The sequence below is a fragment of the Cibotium barometz genome, chromosome 9 (assembly GCF_041138505.1).
Source record: "Cibotium barometz isolate CiBa-2024 chromosome 9, ASM4113850v1, whole genome shotgun sequence".
Lineage (NCBI taxonomy): Eukaryota > Viridiplantae > Streptophyta > Polypodiopsida > Cyatheales > Cibotiaceae > Cibotium > Cibotium barometz.
Window position 1 is genome coordinate 44,481,349 of NC_141054.1, and position 22,903 is coordinate 44,504,251.

The following is a 22,903-nucleotide window of genomic DNA, read 5'->3' on the forward strand; positions in this document are numbered from 1 at the left end:
CAATCCGGGAGCAAGGTCTGGGTCAATATGCCACTTCCGAGAAGCGGCGGCCACTACCCGTATCCTCTGAAAGGTGCACTCTGCAACCAAAGGTGACTCCACCTCCACTCTCTGAAGTCTGCCCTCATCCTGAATCTCATAGTAGAGGCATCTGCCATCCTCAGTGCAAGCTCTGACAGCAATCAGGATCTCCAACTGTGTAAAGGCTCCCATCCACTGTGGGGCCATTAGCTTGATAGGCGTGAACCACTCCTATGTGAGTGCCTCCTGAATGTCATCCCTCATAATCAACCCCCCTCTAAAGTGACTCAGCCTCTCCGCTTGGATCTCCTCTGGTAGACTGCAGAAGGCCTGCCAGTCTCCAAAGCTACGTGCTGGACTTGCCGCCAAAGGTCCCCAGGCTAGACGAGGCCGAGAACCCAGCATATGACCCTGCTCTGTGCGAACCGCTGGGCTCCAGATGAGCGGCTGTCTAGCCCGCTCCTCAACACAAGAAGGAGGTCGCTGAGAGAGCCCCGGTCTCAGCAGCTCCCAAGCTCTCAGGATGCTCAAAGCAAATCTGTCCTCCCATCCTCTACTGAGGCCTGTCCTCCTCATGTCTATGAAGATCCATCGAATTTTTGGTGCCCAAGTGCCCCCTGCTGGGGGAGCCCGAGCCTGTAGCCGCTGCAAGAGAAGCTCTTTCCAAGGCTCAGCGCCTGGAAGCAGCCCCCGAACAATAAGCTTCCCCAATAAGGCTCTACTCTGATCGACTGGATCTATAATGCCCAAGCCTCCCTGAGCCAGCGGAAGTGTAATAACTGCCCATGCAACCTTTGCCCGAGCTGGCTGACCGTCCCGCCCAAACCAAAGAAAGTTCCTGATCAGCCTCTGTACCTGGCTGATGCAAGAGCTCGAGAAGATCCAGCAAGACGTAATGTACCACATGGTCGCTAACAGCACCTGATTTGCCACCACCACCCTCCCGGCCAAGGATAGTCGAGCTGTACTCCAATACAAAAGCTTCTTCCGAATGCTCAGAAGAAGCGGGGCAATCTGCTGCTCAGGTGACAAATCTAGTCCAATCTGGCATCCCAAATACCGCACTGTTGTGCCAGGAGGAATCCATCTAAAGCCGGGGTCCGGGCTCCATGCCAGAGTGGGAGCGCTACTGATCCAAAAGGCCACTGTCTTGCGCCAATTGATCAATGCTCCTGAAGCTGCACTAAAAACCTGGAGCGACTGCTCTGCCCGAAGAAGATTGGCCTCCTGGCCATGCAAAAATAAGCCCGTGTCGTCTGCAAACTCAGCATCGAGCAGGTCCTCCCCCCGAACTGGGAGCTGGAGTCCTCTAAAACCAACCTCCTCTGCCGTCAAATACATGCTCATAGCCTCCGCAAAGAAGAGAAAAAGAAAAGGGGCGAGGGGACACCCCTGACGGACTGATCTGGTCAGCTCAAAACTCGGCCCCCGTCCTCCTGCAATCAACACCTGGCTGCGAGCTGTGGAATACAGATCCGCCACCCCTCTAATCCAACCTGGCTCAAAGCCCAGGCGAAGCATAGTGCCCTCTAAGAAACCCCAATCGACTCTATCGTATGCCTTCTCAAAATCGAGAAGCATCACGACCAGGTCCTCACCAAGAAATCTAGCTCGGGCCGTCGCCTCCCAGAAGGTGAAAATGTTGTCAAGGATACTACGCTCCTTGACGAATCCTGTCTGGGTAGCATGAATCAACTCCCCCAGGAAGGGCTGGATCCTCAAACTCAAGGCCTTTGCTAAGACCTTGTAGACAGTATTGAGGATCGTAATAGGTCTCCAATGCCGAATATCATCTGATACTCCCTCCCCCTTGGGGATGAGAAAGATCAAGCCCTCTGAAAAGCTCTGTGGCATCACCCCAGTGTCCAAAACATACTGAAAGCCCCTGCGGAGGCCTGGTCCCAAAAGGTCCCAATAGCGCATAAAAAAGGCAGGCGTCAGCCCGTCCTCCCCTGGGCAACTGTGGCGCGGTAGGACCCTCAAGGCCTCAGCAAGCTCAACCTCTGAAAGAGGTGCACCAAGGACTGTACGCATATGATCTGTGACCCTGCTCTGCACCTGGGCCCACACCGTCTGTCTGCAAGCATCCCGAGCCTCAGTGGGCTGGCTCCGCTGAAAGCAGGTCTCTATAGAACCCAGTGGCAATGGCTGTGATCTCCCCGGGCTCAGTAGCTACAGACCTGTCCGGCCTTCCAAGCTGACGGACTTCTGCTCGAGCATGGCGGGGTCCAGTAATCTCAAAAAACTCCCCAGTCACTCTATCCCCAAGCTGCATCCACTGAGAGGCCTGGCGACGATAGTAAAACTCATGTCTCTGCTCCTCTACCTCTCTAACCTCCTGGCGAGCCTGGCTCAGCTGGGACGCCACCCACTCACATGCAGGCTGCTGCTCCTGAAGGCGCTGAAGCGAAGCAAGGCTGCGTCTCAGCCGCTGCTCCCGCTCGCGAATCTCTCCCAGCCGTGTCAAAGCTGCAGCGTGCAAAAAAGAGCTAAGCTCGCTGAGTCCCTGGGCACACTGGCCTGCTGCATCCTGGTCAGAGCACTGACTATCATGCCAGATCCTCTCAATGTCCTCAGCGAGACTGGGATCTGTAAGTACCCTCTCTGGGATCCTCAACTGCAAGCTGGGCTCCCGTGTCCTCTCCTCCAATGTCAAGATAACTGGCGCATGATCTGAAAATGAGGTGCCAGCGAGAATGCCGACGGAGCCCCCTCGCTCCCCTAACTAGTCGCCCACATAAAAGCGATCAATCCGTGATAGATCAGTCCCTCCCTGCCGGCGATCCGACCGAGAGAAACTAAGACTGTCCTGAGAGCGGGAGAAGGCTCCATGCTGCCATGCATCAGTGATCCTCAGTGACATGCAAAACCGGTCCCAAGCTGCAAGCTCCGTGCCGTGCACTGTAACATGACTGCCTCCCACCCTATCGGCCGGGTCCTCAAGCATGTTGAAGTCTCCCCCGACACACCAATGTGCGGTCTCTGGCAATGCATCCGTAACTTGGGTCCAGAACTCTGCTCCGGCACTAGCATGGTTGGGGGCATAGACGTTGAGCACGCCCACTAGCTCATCATGCATCCTCAGAATGACATACTGTGCTCTACTAGGCACAATGATCCCTCGATCCACAATGGCCTGCCGCCATACATCTGCAATGACCATGCATACTCCTCCCTGTCCACCCAAAGGACCAAACCCTGTAGACCAAAAGGTGTCCCATCTACCAGGCATCACCAAACCATATCTCCGGATCCTACTCTCACCCAAGTGGTGCTCCTCCATCATCAAAATATCAATGCTGCCACCAACCAGGCATCTCTGAAGCTCCTGCCTCAAGCAACCACAATAGCGTATATAATGTGCTCCGCCAAGGCCCTGTACATTCCATGAGATGATCCTCATGGATGACCTGCTGAGGTGGATGCTATCTCAGCCGTACGGCGGGCCTTCGCAAGCGGCTTGGATGGAGAATAGTCCCCATCCGAGCGGCTGCGAATCTGCCCACCTGGTGTATTGCAAGAATCACGGATCAGCCGCCAGTGGCTGTGTCCCATGACGACTGCCTCCCGCTCAGACAGAGCAACCTCGTGTATACATACATATCCAGGGTCGCGTGCTAAGTCTGCCACTATGTGAACGACCAAATGACGAATCCCTGAGGTATCCACACTCCCGGGATCCAAGAAAAAATGAGCCAACTCCCATAGTCGGCCTATCATATCTGTCACCTCCAGATCGCTCACATGATGAGAAAACTCAACCGCCTGAGTCTTCAAAGTGCTAAGAGCGAGCTCTAGAGTCCACTCCCGGTCGCATGGGCCACATAGAGGGAACGAGAAGGCCACCGCTGAATCAAGTGCCTCCTCCCCGCGGGCCGGAGGAATCACTACATGAACTCTGATGGGTGCTGGCTCATGGGGGCCCTCTGCTCCAAAAAGCCGTGTGAAGGCGTAATCAAAAGCCTCCGAGCGCTGTCTAGTGCCGAGGCGACTCAGCCGACTACGGATAGATGATATCCGTGAAGCCCGAATCGGCATGGTAAGTCCCCTCTGTGGTGCTAAAGCGAGGTCGGTGCTCAGCGCCCTCCGGACTGCAGGTGAACGCCAGGGGACTGCCAGGGCCTCCCGGGGAGGTGAGGCGGGCGGGGGGGGAGGAGGGGGGGCGAGGGGGGTGGAGAGGGAGTCGCTACCGAAACCGGAGCGGGGACGGGAGGAGGCGAAGGTGGAAGCGAGGCGGTGGGGGGGGACAGGGGTGGGGGGGGTGAAGGAGGGGGTGCTGGCATCTCCTGGTCCTCAGTCGTCGCAGGGGTCTCCTCCTGGAGGGGAGCAAAGCTGTTCTTTACGGGAACCCAGTGATGCTGAGACTGTGGCTGCTGCTGCTGCAGCGGTCTCTGGGCATGCTGCTGTGGCTGTCTCCCTCGATGGCGCCCCTGTCCAGGCTGCCACTCCGAGGTCTCTGTGGCCTGAGCAGGTGTCCCGGAGGCTGCCTGCCAAGCCGCATCTGTGGGCGGGCCATCAGGGGCCTGCTGCTGTGGTGAGGGTCGGGGTCTCCTGCGAGGGCAGGCCTTGGCCAGATGACCGACCTGCCTGCAAATGAAGCACTGGTTCGGGAGCCCCGAGAACTCCACTCTCTGATCAATCCATCCCCCCCCTATCCTAGGTAGCTGAATGACCTTAGGAAGGGAGGAGATTTCAGACACCAAAACTCTGACCGAAGGTAGCCCAGCTGCTCTGGCCACCACTGAAGCTGCTGTGGGGCCAGTCTCTAGTACCGAGCCCACCAATGCTCCTAGCCTAGAGAGAAGCGGAAGATACTCCCGGCGGAGTCCAGGGAAGCAAACTGTAACATGGAAAAGGCGCTCTCCCTGCTCGGCCGCTGCTGGGTCAAAGCCATGCTACCAAGGTCTGAAGAAAGCCCGAGCACCCCTGATGTCAAGGGGACTCATGGCTAGGACCTTGGCCACGCTCTGGGCGGTCTCGAACTTGATCTGGTAATGTCCACGGCCCAGTAGCTGTACGTCCAGGATCTTGCCCACATCTGCAAGAAGGCGGGCCTGGAGAAGATCCCGGATCTCCCCTCTGCTGGGGCGAGTGCCGACTATACGGCAGATGGTGGAATGAGCCTGGAGGCGTTCCACCTCTGCGGTGAGGATCGCTTCCTCTTCTGGCGAAAGAGAAAGCCTGATGGGGGTGTCCTCAGGGGTGGGCGAGGGGGTTGCGGGGGAGTCCCTCTGAGGGCGGGAGGAGCCTCCATCAGAGTCTGAAGCCATGGCGAAGGCGAGGCGAAAGCGGAGATCCTGCAAGAACCGAGCTGCACACAGAGAAGCGGAAGACGAAGGCCGGAGAAAAAGGAAAAAACCCCCCCAGGGGCGGAAATCAGCAAGAAAAGGGAGGGGGGGCGAGGCGGCGAAGGAGTAGCCCTGGGGGGGGGGGGGGGGGGGGGGGGGGGTCGGGGCGCTGCAGAGGGGAGGTGGGCGCGAAAAGGAAGGCGGGGCGCGAAGGAGAGGTGGGGCGGCAGGGAGTACAGCAAGGGAGGGGGGCGCAACAGTGAGGGCAGGCGGGGGGGGGGGGGGGGGGCAAGGGGGGGCGCGAGGAATGAGGGGGGCGCGAGGGGGCGAGCAGGCAGGTAGGCGGGGGGGCGCAAGTGTGCAGGTAGCGCGAGCAGGGAGGGGCGGGAGCTTCAACGAGCGAATCGATTCATCCCTACATCTCTTCTCCTGTTAGACCATGAATAAAGAAGAGTGGATGGACTCCTCAAAATGTCATCCTCATGCCAACAATCTCTACCATGAATGGAGAGTATAAACCGCCTCCAAGACGCTCTTTCAAGAGGATGCACCAAGCCCTCATGTCCACCTTTTTTATCCGTTGGCATCTCAACCATGTTAAAATCCCCACCAATAATCCAATGGTCGGCAAGAGGCATCAATGTAGTGAGAGATTTCCAAAAGGCAATCCTCTCACCTCTATGGTTAGGAGCATAGAGGTTGAGAATACCAATGCGTGTAGTACCTTGCATAAGAAGGATCCACTGCGCTCTCGCAGGCAAAATGACACCATGTCCAATGATGCAAGGCAAGATCAAAGCTGAAACAGAGATACAAACACCACCCTTGGTAGTACCAACAGCCGGTGACCAAAAGGTGTGTCCCGAGAGAAGCTTGCCTGATCTCCCACACTGACTAGCATCCAGTTTATGCTCTTGCAAAGAGCAATATATCCATAGGTCCACCTGTGACTGCACAATGAAGCTGGGCTTTTACAATTTGTTTCCGTCGACGCGGGAAAAAACCCCCAAGACCTTGAATGTTCCAAGAGACAATCCTCATAAAGACTCAGAGTAGGAACGACCAGATCTCGTGGCCGACGAAGGACCCCCTTTAGAGGCGGAAGTACGTCTCGCATAGGTAAGGGAGGGAAAATCTGACGATGTAAACCTTACCTCTCTCTCCAACTCCGGGGAAAAGCCAGGGCTAGTCCTCAGAACTGGAGAGGTACCATGACAATGCGAATGTGCAACATCATCCTCAAGGGTGCAATCATCCTGTTAACTGTAATGCAGCATCCTCCTGTGAGGGATCCAGATCATGTGCCTGCAAGGCTTGATCCTCGAAAAAAGGATCAACATCCTGTGAGGCAAGAGCTGCATAGGGGTTAGGGTGCTCCACAGGGGGTGTGGGTGAAGGGGTTGGTACGGGGGTCCGGGGGTGCCTGCCATCCCTAACCACAACCCAACGCTGTGTGGTCTGCTGTGGCAAAGGAACAGCTGGAGTCTCGGCATCTGTAGAAGGCCTCTGATGGGCAGGACCACGCCGCCTCCTAGCATGGCCCCTCGATTTGGGACAATCTCTAGCAATGTGACCCTGTCGACGACAAATCCGACACTGGTCAGGTCTGCCTGCAAGCTCCATCCTCTGGCGGAAATGAGATCCGTCAGGTCTCTGAAGCATAACATGATCATCAGTAATCGATGGATCAAGAACAAGCACAAGGACCCGGGGTACACCATCAAGAGTGGCGGTAACGGCCGCAGAAGCTGAGGCAAGAGAGCTCGGGAGGATTGGTACCTCTAGAACCTGGCCAAAGGATGCCCCTATGGAAGCTAAAAGCTTCCAATAGGACCAAGGAAGAGCAGGGAACCGTAGTGAGACCGGGGTAAGGCGCTGATCCTCCACCAATGGATCAAAGCCCACCTGGTACCGAAAGAAGAAAATCTTCCTAGGACCAAGAGGAAAGGGGCTGCTAGCCAAAGCCTGAGAAGTAGCTTCTAAAGAATGAAAGTCCACCTGGAAGAAGCCTCGACCAAGTAAACGAGTATCCTGAAAGTGCACAATCAGCTCCGAAGGGAGAGCTGCTAGAAGCCATTCACGGGCCTGCGAACGAGAGGGGTGGGAACCATAAACTCTCGCAACAAGCGTAGTCTGGACCTCAAGGTCAATGTCGTGTTGAAGAGAGGTGAGCTCGTCTTGTGAAAAATTGATGATTCTCCCGACCAGTGGGGGTGATGAGAGATTGGCTGCGACAGAAAAAGCCATAAGACCAATCAAGAAAAGTGGGCGGCCGACTTGAATCCATATAAAATAGCTGTTGGGAAAACGGGAGCAGAGGAAGGGGGGCAAAGGCGGGGAGCAGCTGGGGAAGCAAAGGCAAAGGGGCAGGCGGGGGCAACAAAGGGGTAGGCGGGGATTGAAGAAGGTAGGGGGCGGGCAGCAAAGGGGGAGGCGGGGCAGCAAAAGGGGGGCTGGCGGGGGCAGCAAAAGGGGCAGGCGAAGGCAGGCGGGGGGGCAGCAGAGGGGCTAGCAGGGGCGGCTGAAGGGCAGGCGGGGACTGAAAGGCTAGCGAAGGGCAGAAGTTGGGTAGGCGAAGGGGGGTTGCAGAAGGGCAGGCGTAGGCAGCAGAGGCAGGCGGGAGCAGCAAAGAAGCAGGCGGAGGCAACAGAGGGCAAGCGGGGGCAGCAGCGCAGGTTCACGTCACATGTTTTTTTGCACCGCTACTTGTTGTGCTTGTTGGGGCGCTAATTGGGGTTGCACAACCCCCTTTCCTCCTCTAGTCTGTATACCAATCATAGGTCCTGTTTGATCCATCTTAGATGGAGGGGCATTATCATTGACTAAAGCTGCCAGTGGTAGGGAATCAGCAATGTGCGTAATTTGATAGTAGGACAGTTGCAAAGTGTCCAATTTTGTGAGAGCGAAAACAAGCTCTTGCAAATGCGCCCCATTTAAGCTCAAAACATTTTTCCCCCATAAGCACATCATCTACTCCATACTAATCGATTCAGGGGTTGGTTTATCTGTGTCCCACAAAACACAAAATTTATTACGATTAGCCATGACATTAGGGGAGCACATAACGGTGCCAAGACTTTGCCAGGTAGTACGAAAGCGAATCATAGAAAATGATAGGGAAGCCAACAACTTCTACCCAAACCGGACAACGATGCCCCACAAGCGCCTCATAGTCAGTAGTAGGGATCCATTGTAGCACATGGACCATCTGCTCCATAGTCACGAGAAACTAGAAACGGGAACAGAAACGTTCGAGGAATGGAAACGGAAAAACGTGCTTTTAGGGGTGGAAACGGTCATTTCTTGTGACAATATCACTTGGGAAATGAGAAACGGCCATGAAAACGGATGGGGTCCTGAAATGGAGAAACATGTTTCTAGAGACTAAAACGGCCATTTCTTGTGACTCTGATCTGCTCACCATAAAACAGAGGAGACTTTTGAAATAACTGTTGCTTGAAATTGGACTTCTTGAGAACCACTTCTTAAAAACTACGGGCTGCTTAGTAGACACCTTCTATATGTAAACCTGCAAGCATTGTGTTCAATCACTACCCAACATCCTCTGCAGAGGGCACCCAACCCGAAAAGAAGAGTATCACAGCCTGTTTGGAGAACTTCTTTACTTTGGGAAGAATAATTACATTTTTTGGGATAGTGCACTTTAGTCTGGGTTTGGGCTTCTCCCACTTCGCACCCTGAAAATCATGTTGCAGCACATCATAAAGAAACTACGCAAGCAAGATCCTCATGCCTTGGCTTCTTGGAATCGGTGCCATCAACAGGTTTCTCATGTCTTCACAGTGATGACAAGAGAGTTTATATGGAGACATATGCGGGAGATTTTCATTGAGATAGGCCCATAAAACATAGCGCAGGTGGTCACTAACAATGGCAATAATTGTCTCTATGGGATGGATGCTAGAGGATGAGTTCCCACAGATTGTATGGCCTCCATGTGCATCCCATCACCTAGAACTTCTCATTGAAGATGTCGCAAAGATTGGGTGGGTTGCTGACGTCTTCAACACTTTTAGCCGCTTAGTAAAGTTTGTTACCAAGAGGCCCAAGGTCTTGCCAATGTATCACGCTAATAGCAACCTTCAGCTTGTGAAGCCTCACAGACCAGGTTCGCATATATGTTCATTGTGTTTGAGAGGGTTGTGAGAGTTTCCAAGGACTCATACACACTGTGGTCTCTCGGAAGTGGATGAGCTAGGATGATCATGAACACCTGAAGGCAGTTGCTTTTGCATGCATTGTGATGCGAGAAAGTTAGTGGCAAGAGGCTGAGGCTTTGGTGCAAGGCCTTCATTCAATCTATAGTGTTCTTCACATCATTGACATGGAGGGAAATACTGTTGGACTCTTGAACGAGTCCATGGACCAAATTGGAGAGGATCTTAATTGATGCACTCTCTTATCAGATGAAAGGTATGTAGCATGCTCTCTCTTGAGTCGTACTATCTTAGCTATTAGTATATGTCTCCTTGTGTTAAATGATTGTGCATTATATTTGATGGCTGATTTTCAGGGTCGAGGACATTCGACAAGTTTGGAACAACGGGTGGGATTCTATGGTGGAGTGAGTAGTATGACAATGAAGAGTTCGAAGAGGGATGGCAAGAGTACATTCAAAAATGGACAAGAGGTGACCTAGAACTCCAGAGACATTTGGAGGATGAGTGGCTCATGTATAGGAACAACAACCATGCATTTGGTAGGCAGACTGCTCTCATGCGAGAGAGACAACTTCAAGCCGTTTCTTGGTGGGAGAAATACAGGATCAGTACCCCTCACTTGGCGAGTTAAATTCTGAAAGTCAAGACTATTTAGTGCAAGTTTAACTTAGTATATTCTGTGAATCATGACAAAGTTACAAGTTACAACGTATCCAAGTATTGATAATTGTAGTATGTACTTACAAAGTTTCTGTCTTTTAATGGCAAAAATGACTCACCATTTCAGTCCTCTCATAGGATTGTAGTTCAGGTCCTTGTGAGAGGAATTGGAGCACTTGGGCCCTCTTCCATACAAAGAAGAGGAACAGGTTGTCTACTGCCTAGTTGGAGTGGTTGGTGTATTGCCATTGCAATCTCCGCCTATTCGAGCAGTTAGCTAACCTGATAAAGCCTCACCAGGTCAATGTCGACAAAATCCACATTGAAAAGGTGAAGGATATCCTAGAGATTATGTCCCAGAGATTCCTCAAGAGGAGTGCGACATATATGCCATGTTGTATGAGGAGTTAATGGCACCTACTCGTGTAACATGAGCACAGGCATTGACAATGGGTACTAGTACTAGTGGAGCAGCTGAGGCAGATCATTTAGATGCATCGTCCTCTTTTGAGGGTGAGCTTGTCAACCGAGGAGGGTACTAATGAGGATGTCATGGATGTCGAGGATTTGGACAAGGATTGAGTGTTTACTCCTTGGGCTTCTATTTTGTCATGCTTTATTTTGTATTAAACTTAGTTTTCTTATCATGATTCATGATTCATCTAGATTCTATTATCAGGTCACAATACTAAGTAGACTGGTCATTGTCATATTGATACGATGTATCATGTATCATGCATCATGATTTAGTATGGCATTGTTTTTTGTTTTCTTTTGAGTAGTGAGTGCTCAACACTCTTGACTCTCTTATATATTGTTTCTAAGTTTTTAGTAATACAAATTACAATATTGGATCTTAATGTATTGATAGCTTGATGTTTTTTTTTTTCCGAGAAAAGATCCTTTCATTAGTTATAAAAAAGCCCATTGGGCTACAAAACCCCACTCCTGCTCATAAGAAGGCAGAGCAGAGATCCAATCAAGGTAGCTAGGGAGACTCTCCCTAGATGCAGAAAAGTACAAATAAAAGTACAGTGAGAGGCTATATCATACAATAGGAGGGGAGAAAATCCAAACAGGTGGCCTGTAGTGCCAGCGGGGGTTACCCGCATGTAGAGTATAGAAAGGGCCGCTGCGCCAAGTGGTGTGGAAGGCCTGGCGCCGCAAGATCGCTCGATCCGAGTCGCCCCGGATGCGGTCATACTATCCTCATAGGGTGTGAATCAACTCTTGCCAGATAGCCTGAACAGTCTCTGCTGGTGGCTCCAGTCTCCCCTCAAAGGCCCTGAAACAACTGGCTCTCCAGGTGAACCATATGGTGAGGCTGCTGAGGAGCTCCCATCGTAAATCCCTCTCCTGTGTCCAGCCAGCTGTCGAAAAATCCGGTGAAGGAACAAGGCGAGGCTGGCCCCCAGTGAATCTGATGGCCTGGCTGTCCTGCTCCATCTCGTATCCCAGAGCTGGCCTTGACGAAGTCGACCAAGCAGCGGCTCCCCACGTATACATGCCCTCTGGAGAGAGGGGGGCCAAAATGCACAGCATCCTCAGCCAAATCTGTTGCGCCTGTGGACAGTCCCATAGGCAATGTCTGTGTCTCCAATGGGTGGCCGCATCGGACGCAGGCCGGCGGAAGGCCACTGTAGACAAGCCAGGTGTGCCAACTGCAGAGCCCCTATGGGCAACTAGCCACTGGAAAGCCGAGATCCTGCGTGCTTGTCTGCTAGCCCAGAGCCTGGTCCAAAAATCCTCCAGAAACTCCTGTGAGAGTCCCTGTAGCCACCAATGCTCCGATGCAACTGGAGAGACCATCCTCCTCGCAGTCAAAATATGCCTCCCCAACCGAACAGTGTATTGAAAAAAGGTGATCTCTGTGGCCTCGGGGGACGTATAAGGATCATGCCACTCGTACTCGCCAGGGTCCCACTGGAGCCGGGCCAAGGGGCGCGCAGCATATGCCCATATGCGCCAATCAGAGTCCACATCTGCAGGGTTTGGATCAATATGCCACTTCCGAGAAGCGGCGGCCACTACCCGTATCCTCTGAAAGATGCACTCTACAACCAAAGGCGACTCCGCCTCCACTGTCTGAAGTCTGCCCTCATCCTGTGTCTCATAGTAGAGGCATCTACCATCCTCAGTGCAAGCTCTGACAGCAATCAAGATCTCCAACTGTGTAAAGGCTCCCATCCACCATGGGGCCGCTGGCTCGAAAGGCGTGAACCACTCCTCAGTGAGTGCCTCCTGAATGTCATCCCTCATAATCAGCCCCCCTCTGAAGTGACTCAGCCTCTCTGCCTGGATCTCCTCCGGGAGACTGCAAAAGGCCTGCCAATCTCCAAAACTGCGTGTTGGGCCTGCCGCCGCCAATGGTCCCCAGGCTAGACGAGGCCGAGAACCCAGCATATGACCCTGCTCTGTGCGTACCGCAGGGCTCTAGATGAGCGGCTGTCTGGCCCGCTCCTCATCATAAGTGGGAGGTCTCTGCGAAAGCCCTGGTCTCAGCAACTCCCAAGCTCGCAGGATACTCAAGGCAAATCTGTCCTCCCATCCTCTACTGAGGCCTGTCCTCCTCATCTCTGTGAAGATCCATCGAATCTCTGGTGCCCAAGTGCCCCCTGCTGGGGGAGCTCTAGCCTGCAGCCGCTGAAAAAGAAGCTCCTTCCAAGGCTCATCGCCTGGAAGCAGCCCCTGAACAATAAGCTTCCCCAACAAGGCTCTACTCTGATCAGCTGGATCTATAATGCCCAAGCCCCCCTGGGCCAGCAGAAGAGTAATAACTGCCCAAGCAACCTTAGCCCAGGCCGGCTGACCATCCCGCCCACACCAAAGAAGGTTCCTGATTAGCCTCTGTACCTGGTTGATGCAAGAGCTCGAGAAAATCCAGCAAGACGTGATATACCACATAGTCGCTAAAAGCACCTGATTTGTCACCACCACCCTCCCAGCCAAGGATAGCCGAGCTGTACTCCAATATAAAAGCTTCTTCCGAATGCTCAGAAGAAGCGGGGCGATCTGCTGCTTAGGTGACAAATTAAGTCCAATCTGGCATCCCAAATACCGCACTGCTGTGCCAGGAGGAATCCATCTAAAACCCGGGTCTGGGCTCGCTCTACTGATCCAAAAAGCCACTGTCTTGCGCCAATTGATCAATGCTCCCGAAGCCATACCAAAAGCCTGTAGCGACTGCTCTGCCCTCTGTAGATTGGCCTCCTGGCCATGCAGAAACAATCCCGTGTCATCAGCAAACTCAGAATCGAGCAGGTCCTCACCGGACTGGAAGCTGGAGTCCTCTCAAACCAACCTCCTGTGCTGTCAGATACATGCTCATAGCCTCTGCAAAGAAAAGAAAAAGGAACGGGGCGAGAGGGCATCCCTGACGGACTGATCTGGTCAACTCAAAACTCGGCCCCCGTCCTCCTGCCATCAACACCTGGCTACGAGCTGTGGAATATAGAGCTGCCACTCCTCTAATCCAGTCTGGCTCAAAACCCAGGCGAAGCATAGTGCCCTCTAGAAAACCCCAATCGACTCTATCGTATGCCTTCTCAAAATCGAGAAGCATAATGACCAAGTCCTCACCGAGAAATCTAGCTCGGGCCGTCGTCTCCCAGGAGGTGAAAATGTTGTCCAGGATACTGCGCTCCTTGACGAATCCTGGCTGGGTAGCATGAATCAAATCCCCAAGGAAGGGCTGGATCCTCAAACTCAAGGCCTTTGCTAGGACCTTGTAGACAGTATTGAGGATCGTAATAGGCCTCCAATGCCGAATATCATCTGACACTCTCTCCCCCTTGGGGATAAGAAAGATCAAGCCCTCTGAAAAACTTTGTGGCATCACCCCAGTGTCCAAAACATACTGAAAACCCCTGCGGAGGCCTGGCCCCAAAAGGTCCCAATAGCGCATAAGAAAGGCAGGCGTCAATCCATCCTCCCAGGGCAACTATGACGCGGAAGGACCCTCAAAGCCTCAACAAGCTCATCCTCTGAAAGGGGCTCACCCAAAACTGTGCGCATACGATCTGTGACCCTCCTCTGCACATGGGCCCACACAGTCTGTCTGCAAGCATCACGTGCCTCCGTGGTTGGCTCCGCTGAAAGCAGGTCTCTATAGAACTCAGTGGCAATAGCTCTAATCTCCCCGGGCTCAGTGGCTAACGATCCGTCCTGCCTCCTGAGCTGGCGTACTCCTGCTCGAGCATGGCGGGGTCCGGTGATCTCAGAAAACTCCCCAGTCACTCTATCACGAAGCTGCGTCCACTGAGAGGCCTAGCGATGATAGTAGAACTCGTGTCTCTGCTCCTCTGCCTCTCTAACCTCCTGGCGTGCCTGGCTCAGCTGGGACGCCACCCACTCACATGTAGGCAGCTGCTCCTGAAGACGCTGGAGCGAAGCAAGGCTACGTCTCAAGCGACGCTCCCGCTCTCGTGTCTCTCCCAGCCGTGTCAAGGCTGTAGCGTGCAAAAAAGAGCTGAGCTTGATGAGTCCCTGGGCACACTGGCCTGCTGCATCCAGGTCAGAGCTCTGGCTATCATGCCATATCCTCTCAATGTCCTCAAAAAGACTGGGGTCTGTAACTATCCTCTCTGGGATCCTCAACTGCAAGCTGGTCTCCTGTGTCCTCTCCTCAAGTGTCAAAATAACTGGCGCATGGTCGGAAAAAGAGGTGCCACCGAGAATGCCAACGGAGCCACCACGCTCCCCGAACCTGTCGCCCACATAGAAGCGATTAATCCGTGATAGATTAGTCCCTCCCTGCCGGCGATCCGACCGAGAAAAACTAAGACTGTCCTGAGAACGGGAGAAAGCCTCATGTTGCCATGCATCAGTGATCCTCAGTGTCATACAAAATCGCTCCCAAGCTGCAAGCTCCGTGCCGTGCACTGTAACATATGACTGCGTCCCACCCTATCGGCCGGGTCCTCAAGCATGTTGAAGTCCCCCCCGACACACCAATGTGCGGCCTCGGGCAATGCATCTGTAACAAGGGTCCAGAACTCTGCTCTGGCAGCACTAGCATGATTGGGCGCATAGACATTGAGCACACCAAAGTGCTCATCGTGCATCCTCAGAATAACATACTGCGCTGTACTAGGCACAATGACCCCGCGATCCACAATGGCCTGCCGCCATACATCCGCAATGACCATACATACTCCTCCCTGCCCACCCAAGGGGCCAAAACCTGCAGACCAAAATGTGTCCCATCTACCGAGCATCACCGAACCATATCTCCAAATCATGCTCTCACTATACTGCCCCCAACTAGGCATCTCTGAAGCTCCTGCCTCAAGCAGCCACCACGATAGGGTACATAGTGTGCGCCGCCAAGGCCCTGTACATTCCATGAGATGATCCTCATGGATGACCTGCTGAGGTGGAGGCTGTCTCAGCCATACGGCGGGCCTTCGTAAGCGGCTTGGATGGAGAGTAATCCCCATCCGAGCGGCTACGAATCTGCCCACCCGGTGTGCTGCAAGAGTCTCGGACCAGACGCCAGTGGCTGTGTCCCATGGCGACTGCCTCCTGCTCGGAGAGAGAAACCTCATGTATGCATACATAACCAGGGTCTCGCGCTAGGTCTGCCACTATGCGAACCACCAAATGTTGATTCCCGGAGGCATCCGCACTCCCGGTATCAAAGAAATGTGCCAACTCCTAGAGTCGGCCTATCACGTCTCTCATCTCCAAATCGCTCACATGGTGAGAAAACTCAACTGCGTGTGTCCGCAAAATACTAAGAGCGAGATCCATAGTCCACTCCCGGTCGCTAGTCCCGCAAAGAGGGAAGGAGAAGGCCATCGTTGAATCAAGTGCCTTCCCCTCGGGCTGGAGGTATCACCACATGAACTTTGATGGGTGCTGGCTCATGGGGGCCCTCCGCTCCAAAAAGGTGTGTAAAGGAGTAGTCGAAAGCCTCTGAGCGCTGTCTAGTGTTGAGACTACTCAGCCGACTGCGGATAGAGGATATCCGTGAAGCACGAATCGGCATGGTAGGTCTCCTCTGCGGTGCACGAGCAAGGTCGGTGCTCAGTGTCCGCCGGATTGCAGGTGAGCGCCAGGGTACTGCCAGTGCCTCCCGGGGAGCTGAGGCGAGCGGAGGGGGAGGAGGGGGGGAGAAGGGGGTGGGGAAGGAGACACTGGAAATGCGGGAGTGAGAACAGGAGGAGACGAGGGTGGAAGCAAGGCGGGAGGGGGGGGTGGAGGTGAAGGGGGTGCTGGCATCTCCTAATCGCGCTGGGGTCTCCTCCTAGAGGGGAGCAAAGCTGTTCCTCACTGGAACCCAATGATGATGAGGTTGTGTCTGCTGCTGCGTCGGTCTCTGGGCATGCTGTTGTGGCTGTCTCCCTCTATGGCGCCCCTGTCCAGGCTGCCAATTAGAGGTCTCTGTGGGCTGAGCGGGTGTCCCGGAGGCTGCCTGTCGAGCCGCATCTTTGGGCGGGCCATCGGAGGTCTGTTGCTGCGGTGAAGGTCAGGGTCTCCTGCGAGGGCAGGCCTTGGCCAGGTGGCGACCTGCCTGCATATAAAACACTGGTTCGGGAGCCTCGAAAACTCCTCTCTCTGATCGATCCATCCCCCCCCTATCCTAGGTAACTGAATGACCTTCGGAAGGGAGGAGATGTCAGGAACCAAATCTCTAGCCGAAGGAAGGCCAGCTACTCTAGCCACCACTGAAGCTGCTGTGGGGCTAGTCTCAAGCACCGAGCCCACTAATGATCCTATCCTAGAGAGGAGCGGAAGGTACTCGCGGCAAAGTCCAGGAAAGCAAACTGTGACATGGAATAGGCGCTCTCCCTGCTCGGCCGCTGCTGGGTCGAAACCATGCTGCCAATGTCTGAAGAAGGCCCGAGCGCCCCTGATGTCAAGGGGACTTATGGCTAGGACCTGGGCCACGCTCTGAGCTGTCTCGAACTCAATCTGATAGTGTCCGCGGCCCAGTAACTGAATGTCCAGGATCTTGCCCACATTTGCAAGAAGGTGGGCCTGGAGAAGATACCGGATCTCCCCTCTGCTGGGGCGAGTGCCAACTATACGGCAAATGGTGGAGTGTGCCTGGAGGCGTTCTACCTCTGCGGCGAGGCTCGTTTCCTCTTCTGGCGAAAGAGAAAGCCTGATGGGGGTATCCTTAGGGGCGGGCGAGGGGGCTGCGAAAGAGTCCCTCTGAGGTGGGGCGGGAGGAACCTCCATCAGAGTCTGAAGCTGAGTCGAGGGCGAAGCGAAGACAGAGGGTCCTGCAAGAACCAAGCTGCACGAGAAAGCGGAGCGGGGAGGGGAAGAGGGGGAAGGGCGGAAGACAAAAAAGGGGGGGGAGGGGCGGAAGATAGAGGAGAAGACAGAGGGGGGGAAGGGCGGAAGATAGAGGCAGAAAAAAGGGCAGCGGGGAGCGAATGGGGGCGGGAAAAGCGCGAGAGGGGGGGCGGGGGCAGGCAGGGGGGCGGGACGCGGAGGAAAGGGGGAGCGGGGGGCGCGAAGGAGACGGGGGCAGGCGGGTAGGGGTGATGGGCACGAAAGGGGGGGCGGGGGGCGTGAAAAGCACAGGGGCGCGAAGGGGGGGGTGCGAGCAGGCGGGGAAGGGCGAAGGCAGCTCGAGCATTGGGGGGGGCGAAAGCTTCAGCGAGCCAACGAACCGTGAAACATGAAAGTTTTCTGATAGCTTGATGTTGCAACTTGCATGTATGATTGTATGATACTTGAATCATAATTTAAACATGTTTTATAGCTTCTATGAGTTGCTTATTAGGGCAACAAATATAAAGCTGCATATATATAATTTTGGACCCAGTACCACCCCACCCCTCGCCGCAGGGTCCCTTGTATGAAACATCTACGAAAAGTTTTCAAAAGGTATGAAACGTTTTTGAAACGCTTGACTACTATGATTTGGACTGACATCATTCATATCCTCCATGGCTAGTGGGGGAAGTTGGAAGGCAGATCAGATCGCATGCTAGACGGGGAGAGGAATTCCTGCGCACATGGCGCACTGATCCCTTTCTCACTGATTGGGCTGGCTAGATTGCTTGGCATTATAGGCTGCCGGTTTGGCAACCCCCCCTTCTTCTCTCTTGTATGAGGTAATTTTCCTTCGAGAGTGGCCAGCCTTGAAGGGAAACACCCCTCCCACATCTATAGTTTGCCCTTTCAAGGGTGTTGAGCATGTACATCTAGCCCACGAGCTGCCATTTTTTAACTAATAGAAGAATATCTTTCTCGGAAAAAAAAAGGTCTCCCGACAGTGGAAGCCACCTAGTGTGAGCGGCTTCCTGATGTGAAGCATAGGTCTCCTTGGAATCTGCGTTCTCATCCTTATTATCTCTCACAATCCAAGAGGAGAATAAAACAGTTGGTAGCAGAGGGGGTAGATGGTTCTCAAGAGGGGAGTAAGGGTGAGATATCTCATAATCGGTGGCACCTACAAATCAAGAGAGTCTGTACAAATAACAAGAGGATTCCTTATAATGCTTGATTCCTTGGAGAGTCTATCTTTACCCTAGAAACCCGTGTGGTGACAGCAAAACAGCCGTTTAAAATTATGTTCTAACTTGCAGGCTGGATTTGGTCGGAAGTATAACACTGATACCATTGATATTAGGAATGCTGGAAATTAACTTAATAATGGCAAGGGCTGCACAGGCAGCCAAATCATTCACAAAGGCTGCCAAGTGGATGCAAACAGCAGATTTCTCAAAATCATTTATCATTAGCACTGCAAAGGTAACTCTCAATTCTTTTTCTTGAAAAATATGGTGATCAATGGCCCTTGGTTATCATACCACATTTCCCAGAAGGGGGCGTAAGTTCACATGCACAGACACGTGCACACACACACTTTCTGTGTCTTTGACCCACTGAAAAAAAAAAATCTTACAACATAACCCCAGTTTGTATTCAGCTTTTCAGGCGCAGGTACAAGGTTCAAGATGCTCAGAGAAGTAAAGAGACAGAGTCTGACTCTGAGCATCATTACAAAGGGAAGCCGAGCCAGGTTTGGACCCGATTGTCTGAGCTGACATCACAGAAGCTCGTCTTGGGGATGCTGGTCTTGGTTATTCTGATACCGAATCTTCGTATCTATGTGAAAGACTTTGGACCAGCCTCCTCGCTCAACTTACTTGACCACAGTCCCATGTATTCAACACATTTTAATGAGACCTTGGAACGTATCTATCAATTCTACCAAAATCATGGCTATAATCTTCTCTATCTGGGTGTGAAGGATGGATGCCTTGCACCAGCATATATTTCCAGTAGTCAGTGCACTTCAGCAGGCCAAGCAAGCTCTGCTGAGTGCTCTGGCATAGATTCTGGAAGCAACATTTTCAATCAGGTATATCCACCACCTTGGAAGGTAGTGGATGGGAAGAAGGATGCAGAGGGAAGGTACCGCTTGGCAGAGCTTTTTACAGCTTTTAGCGACAGCGGCCGCAGTGAAGCATTTTTTTCTATCAAAGGAACCATTCAGAAAGAGCTTCAGTTTGATGTAGGTATTCCACCATGGATTTCAAAGTTCTTTTAGCCAGTGTCAATTTCTAACACTGTTTTTGCATGTAGATGGGTGCCACTATCATCATCTTGCTCATCCTTTCAGCCTGGTCATTCTTCCTAAGTTGGGACTCCAACAAGTTATTAATCCAGGTGATTAAAACTCAGCTCCTCCAAGTACATCAAAATTATTAACGAAAATAAAAAGATTTGTGACTCCGTGGCTGGATGTAAGGCTAGAAAGACCAACTATATTTTTGGTTTTGATTTCTAATTCTGATTCATAGATCAGCCTATAGAGCGCATGGTCAGATTTGTGAAGGAGCTTGCTGAAGACCCTGTCTCATTTGCTGGAAAAATACTTCCGCCAACAAAAGGTGGAGAGGGGAAGGTACCAAATGGAACCCCTTACATGTCTGTATCAAGGTCTACCTTACGCACTTTCTGCTGATGTCCGGTGCTTGGCTTTTTAATGGTGCTTGCTTGTTTCATCTTAGCCATTAGATTCTTGTGTGTTTCATTTACAATTTTCTTACTGACACCAAGGTGATGGAGACACGAGTCGTAGAGGCAGCCTTAATAAAAATCGCGAGGTTGACAAAAGTAGCTTTGGGAGATGCTGGGATGGATATACTGTCAGTCAATTTAAAAGGGACTGCTTTTAATCGTAAGTGAAAATCAAAATGTATGAAGCCTTAAAACACGCATTGAATGGATTTCTTTCTAAACACTAAGATAACTTTGATGATAAACTATAGGTACTTTATGAATCTAAATTACTGCCACCCCTTGACTCCAGAATATTGTATCTTGTGGGCCTCTTCATTACATGCATCGTACAAGTGAGGAGTCCTCTTGTACATTGAGGATATGCATAAAATATGTTCTGTACATCTAACATGAATTATGATCGGAACAAACATGAAAGGGGGAGGATCCAATCAAATGAGCAAATGATGCTTATCCTTGATGCGTCATTCACCAGCAGAGGGCTACAGAGTGCCTTGTTTGCCCTGCATAAGGGCAAGTATGGAGGATCTGATAGCCTTTTTCCATCTTTCTTCAATACATTTGTCATTGATGATTTTGTCACCGTCTCCTTCAAGGAGATTTGGGACATAGGTGCTATACCTTATTACGTCTGTTTATCTCATTCCCAAAAAGGGGAAACAAGTCCTTGATTTCACAGTGGGACTGAATGCGTTTTTTTATAACTAATGAAAGGATCTTTTCTCAGGAAAAAAAAAAAAGAAACTATCCATCCTCAGGATTACTTGTGTTTTCAGACTGAAACTGCTGATTTCGACTTCTTGCAGCATATCAGTCACTGCACTAAGATGTATCTTTTCTTTGTAACTACAGCGATGATACCGGGGAAAAAGATAAGAGCTTGTTTTGGATTTTGTGATATCCGGAACTTCACAGATGCTACGGAATGCCTGCAGGAAGACGTCATGGTGTTTGTCAATAAAATCGCAGACTTAGTACACAATAAAGTTATCACCTATCATGGATATCCAAACAAAAATATTGGTGATGCATTCTTGCTGGTTTGGAAGAAAACCTTCTCTGATGCTGCAAACAAGGTAAATAAAGTCTTGGCCCTCCTTAAAAATCTTTGATCAAAATATTAACCTTCTTGTGTCGGGTGTGAAGTTTACGGACCAAATAGTGCTCACCTGATATGTTCGATCATCATGAGCTGTTTTCTGCAGAAAAGGGGAAGCTCATTTGCAGACCGCGCATTGCGATCTTTTCTGGACGTAATATACTCTATTGAAACTTCTCAAACGCTCCAGGCATATGCAATGCATCCAGCTATTCAAAGAAGAATGCCAGGTAGGTATATCCTTGGACAAATCCCTCTGTCCACATCATGTGATTATCATGCAATATTAAGTGTTATGTGTTGTTTCTGATAGCAGAGCGACTGGCTGGACAGGTTACAGGATACGCCTGGGATTTGGCCTTCATGTAGGATGGGCCATTGAAGGCGCTATCGGCTCTTCACACAAGGTTGACCCTTCTTACTTGTCTCCTCATGTGAATATGGCTTCGCGTCTAGAGGCGGCAACAAAGCAATATGGAGTAGTCCTCCTCCTCTCAGAAACGGTGGTTTCAAACTTAACCAAAAGCAGCCTGCGTGACAATTGTAGAAGGTTAGACAGGATAACTGTGAAGGGAAGTGTAGAGCCCATGATTCTTTACACATATGACATGCCGATGTTCCAGAAGGATCTGGTCGGGAACTATACGGAGTACAAGAACACTTTCGAGGCAGCTGTTGATAACTATATTGATGGCAAGTGGCATGAAGCATTGGATAAGCTCCATTGGTGTCTTCATTTATGGCCTACAGATAAGCCCATAAATGTGCTGGTGGGTTTCATGGCCTCCCACAAAAACATGGTGCCTCAGAACTGGAAAGGATACAGAGAACTCACTGAAAAATAGTAAGTGGGAGTCACTGATTCTTTCGTGATTGTTGCTGTGTATCTACGTGGTTTCCATGATCTCTGGAATTTCCAACCGGTTGCAAAGTTGGGAATATTTAAATGCAAGAAGACAAGTTATCCATGCTCTTTTGTGGTTGTGAACACATAGGAGTTAGAACCGTCGAGCTCACAACTCTTGCCAGTTTCAGAGTGTGGAAATTGGCCGTATGATGGGCTCTCTTCATCTGACGTTTGAAGATCCTTTTGCACTGTGACTCATGTTTTGCAGTCAATCACTTTTTGCCATGTTCCCTGACAGTAAACCAACCTCTTTGTAGAGAGTAACCTGCCCAAGCTTTTATATTGAGAGAATGTTATATAGTAGCTTTGTCAAGACAGCTTGGGGCTTGCTGCCAGGGCACAGAAACCTTTTGTCTTGCCTTAGAAAATCTTGTCAAGCATGTTGATTCACCCTTTCTATTCACTTGTTTGGCAAGTAAAAAAGACAACTGGTAATGTTTTGTTTCCAAGTACCAAAACCGAGCCTCTGATTCTTTCATGTATTCATTTGCCAGGCGAATTTGTCTTAATCACATACATGGTTATTGAGGTACCTTTTATCCATCAAGCGACAAGTGATTGTGTGCTGTCTCCAAACACCGTTCTATGCATAGAATATAGCCAAAGCTTGCTCTCTTCTTTTCTTTTTCTTTTTTTTTTTGTAATAAGGAGTTGTATTGAAGAAACAATGTACAAAGGTCACTGGCCTACATAGAGCTCAAGTAAGAAAGTGGGGCCACAAGGCCAACATGCTAGAGTGAAGAAGTGCCCTCAACCC

At 51.5% G+C, this 22,903-nt stretch overlaps 1 protein-coding gene across 4 annotated transcripts in view; it reads left to right on the top strand.

Annotated features, from left to right (window-relative positions):
* Positions 1-22,687, top strand: part of LOC147635613 (uncharacterized) — a 63,453-nt gene extending 40,766 nt beyond the window's left edge. For all 4 annotated transcript variants that reach the window (XM_086802984.1, XM_086802982.1, XM_086802983.1 and 1 more), the window contains 8 exons: positions 18,697-18,862; positions 19,041-19,628; positions 19,700-19,783; positions 19,923-20,021; positions 20,177-20,297; positions 20,993-21,216; positions 21,346-21,469; positions 21,573-22,687. In XM_086802984.1, the coding sequence (XP_086659110.1) occupies positions 18,697-18,862; positions 19,041-19,628; positions 19,700-19,783; positions 19,923-20,021; positions 20,177-20,297; positions 20,993-21,216; positions 21,346-21,469; positions 21,573-22,084 (1,918 nt within the window). In that variant the 3' untranslated portion in view covers positions 22,085-22,687. The remainder of the gene's footprint in view (positions 1-18,696; positions 18,863-19,040; positions 19,629-19,699; positions 19,784-19,922; positions 20,022-20,176; positions 20,298-20,992; positions 21,217-21,345; positions 21,470-21,572) is intronic.
* Positions 22,688-22,903: the final 216 nt, after the last annotated feature.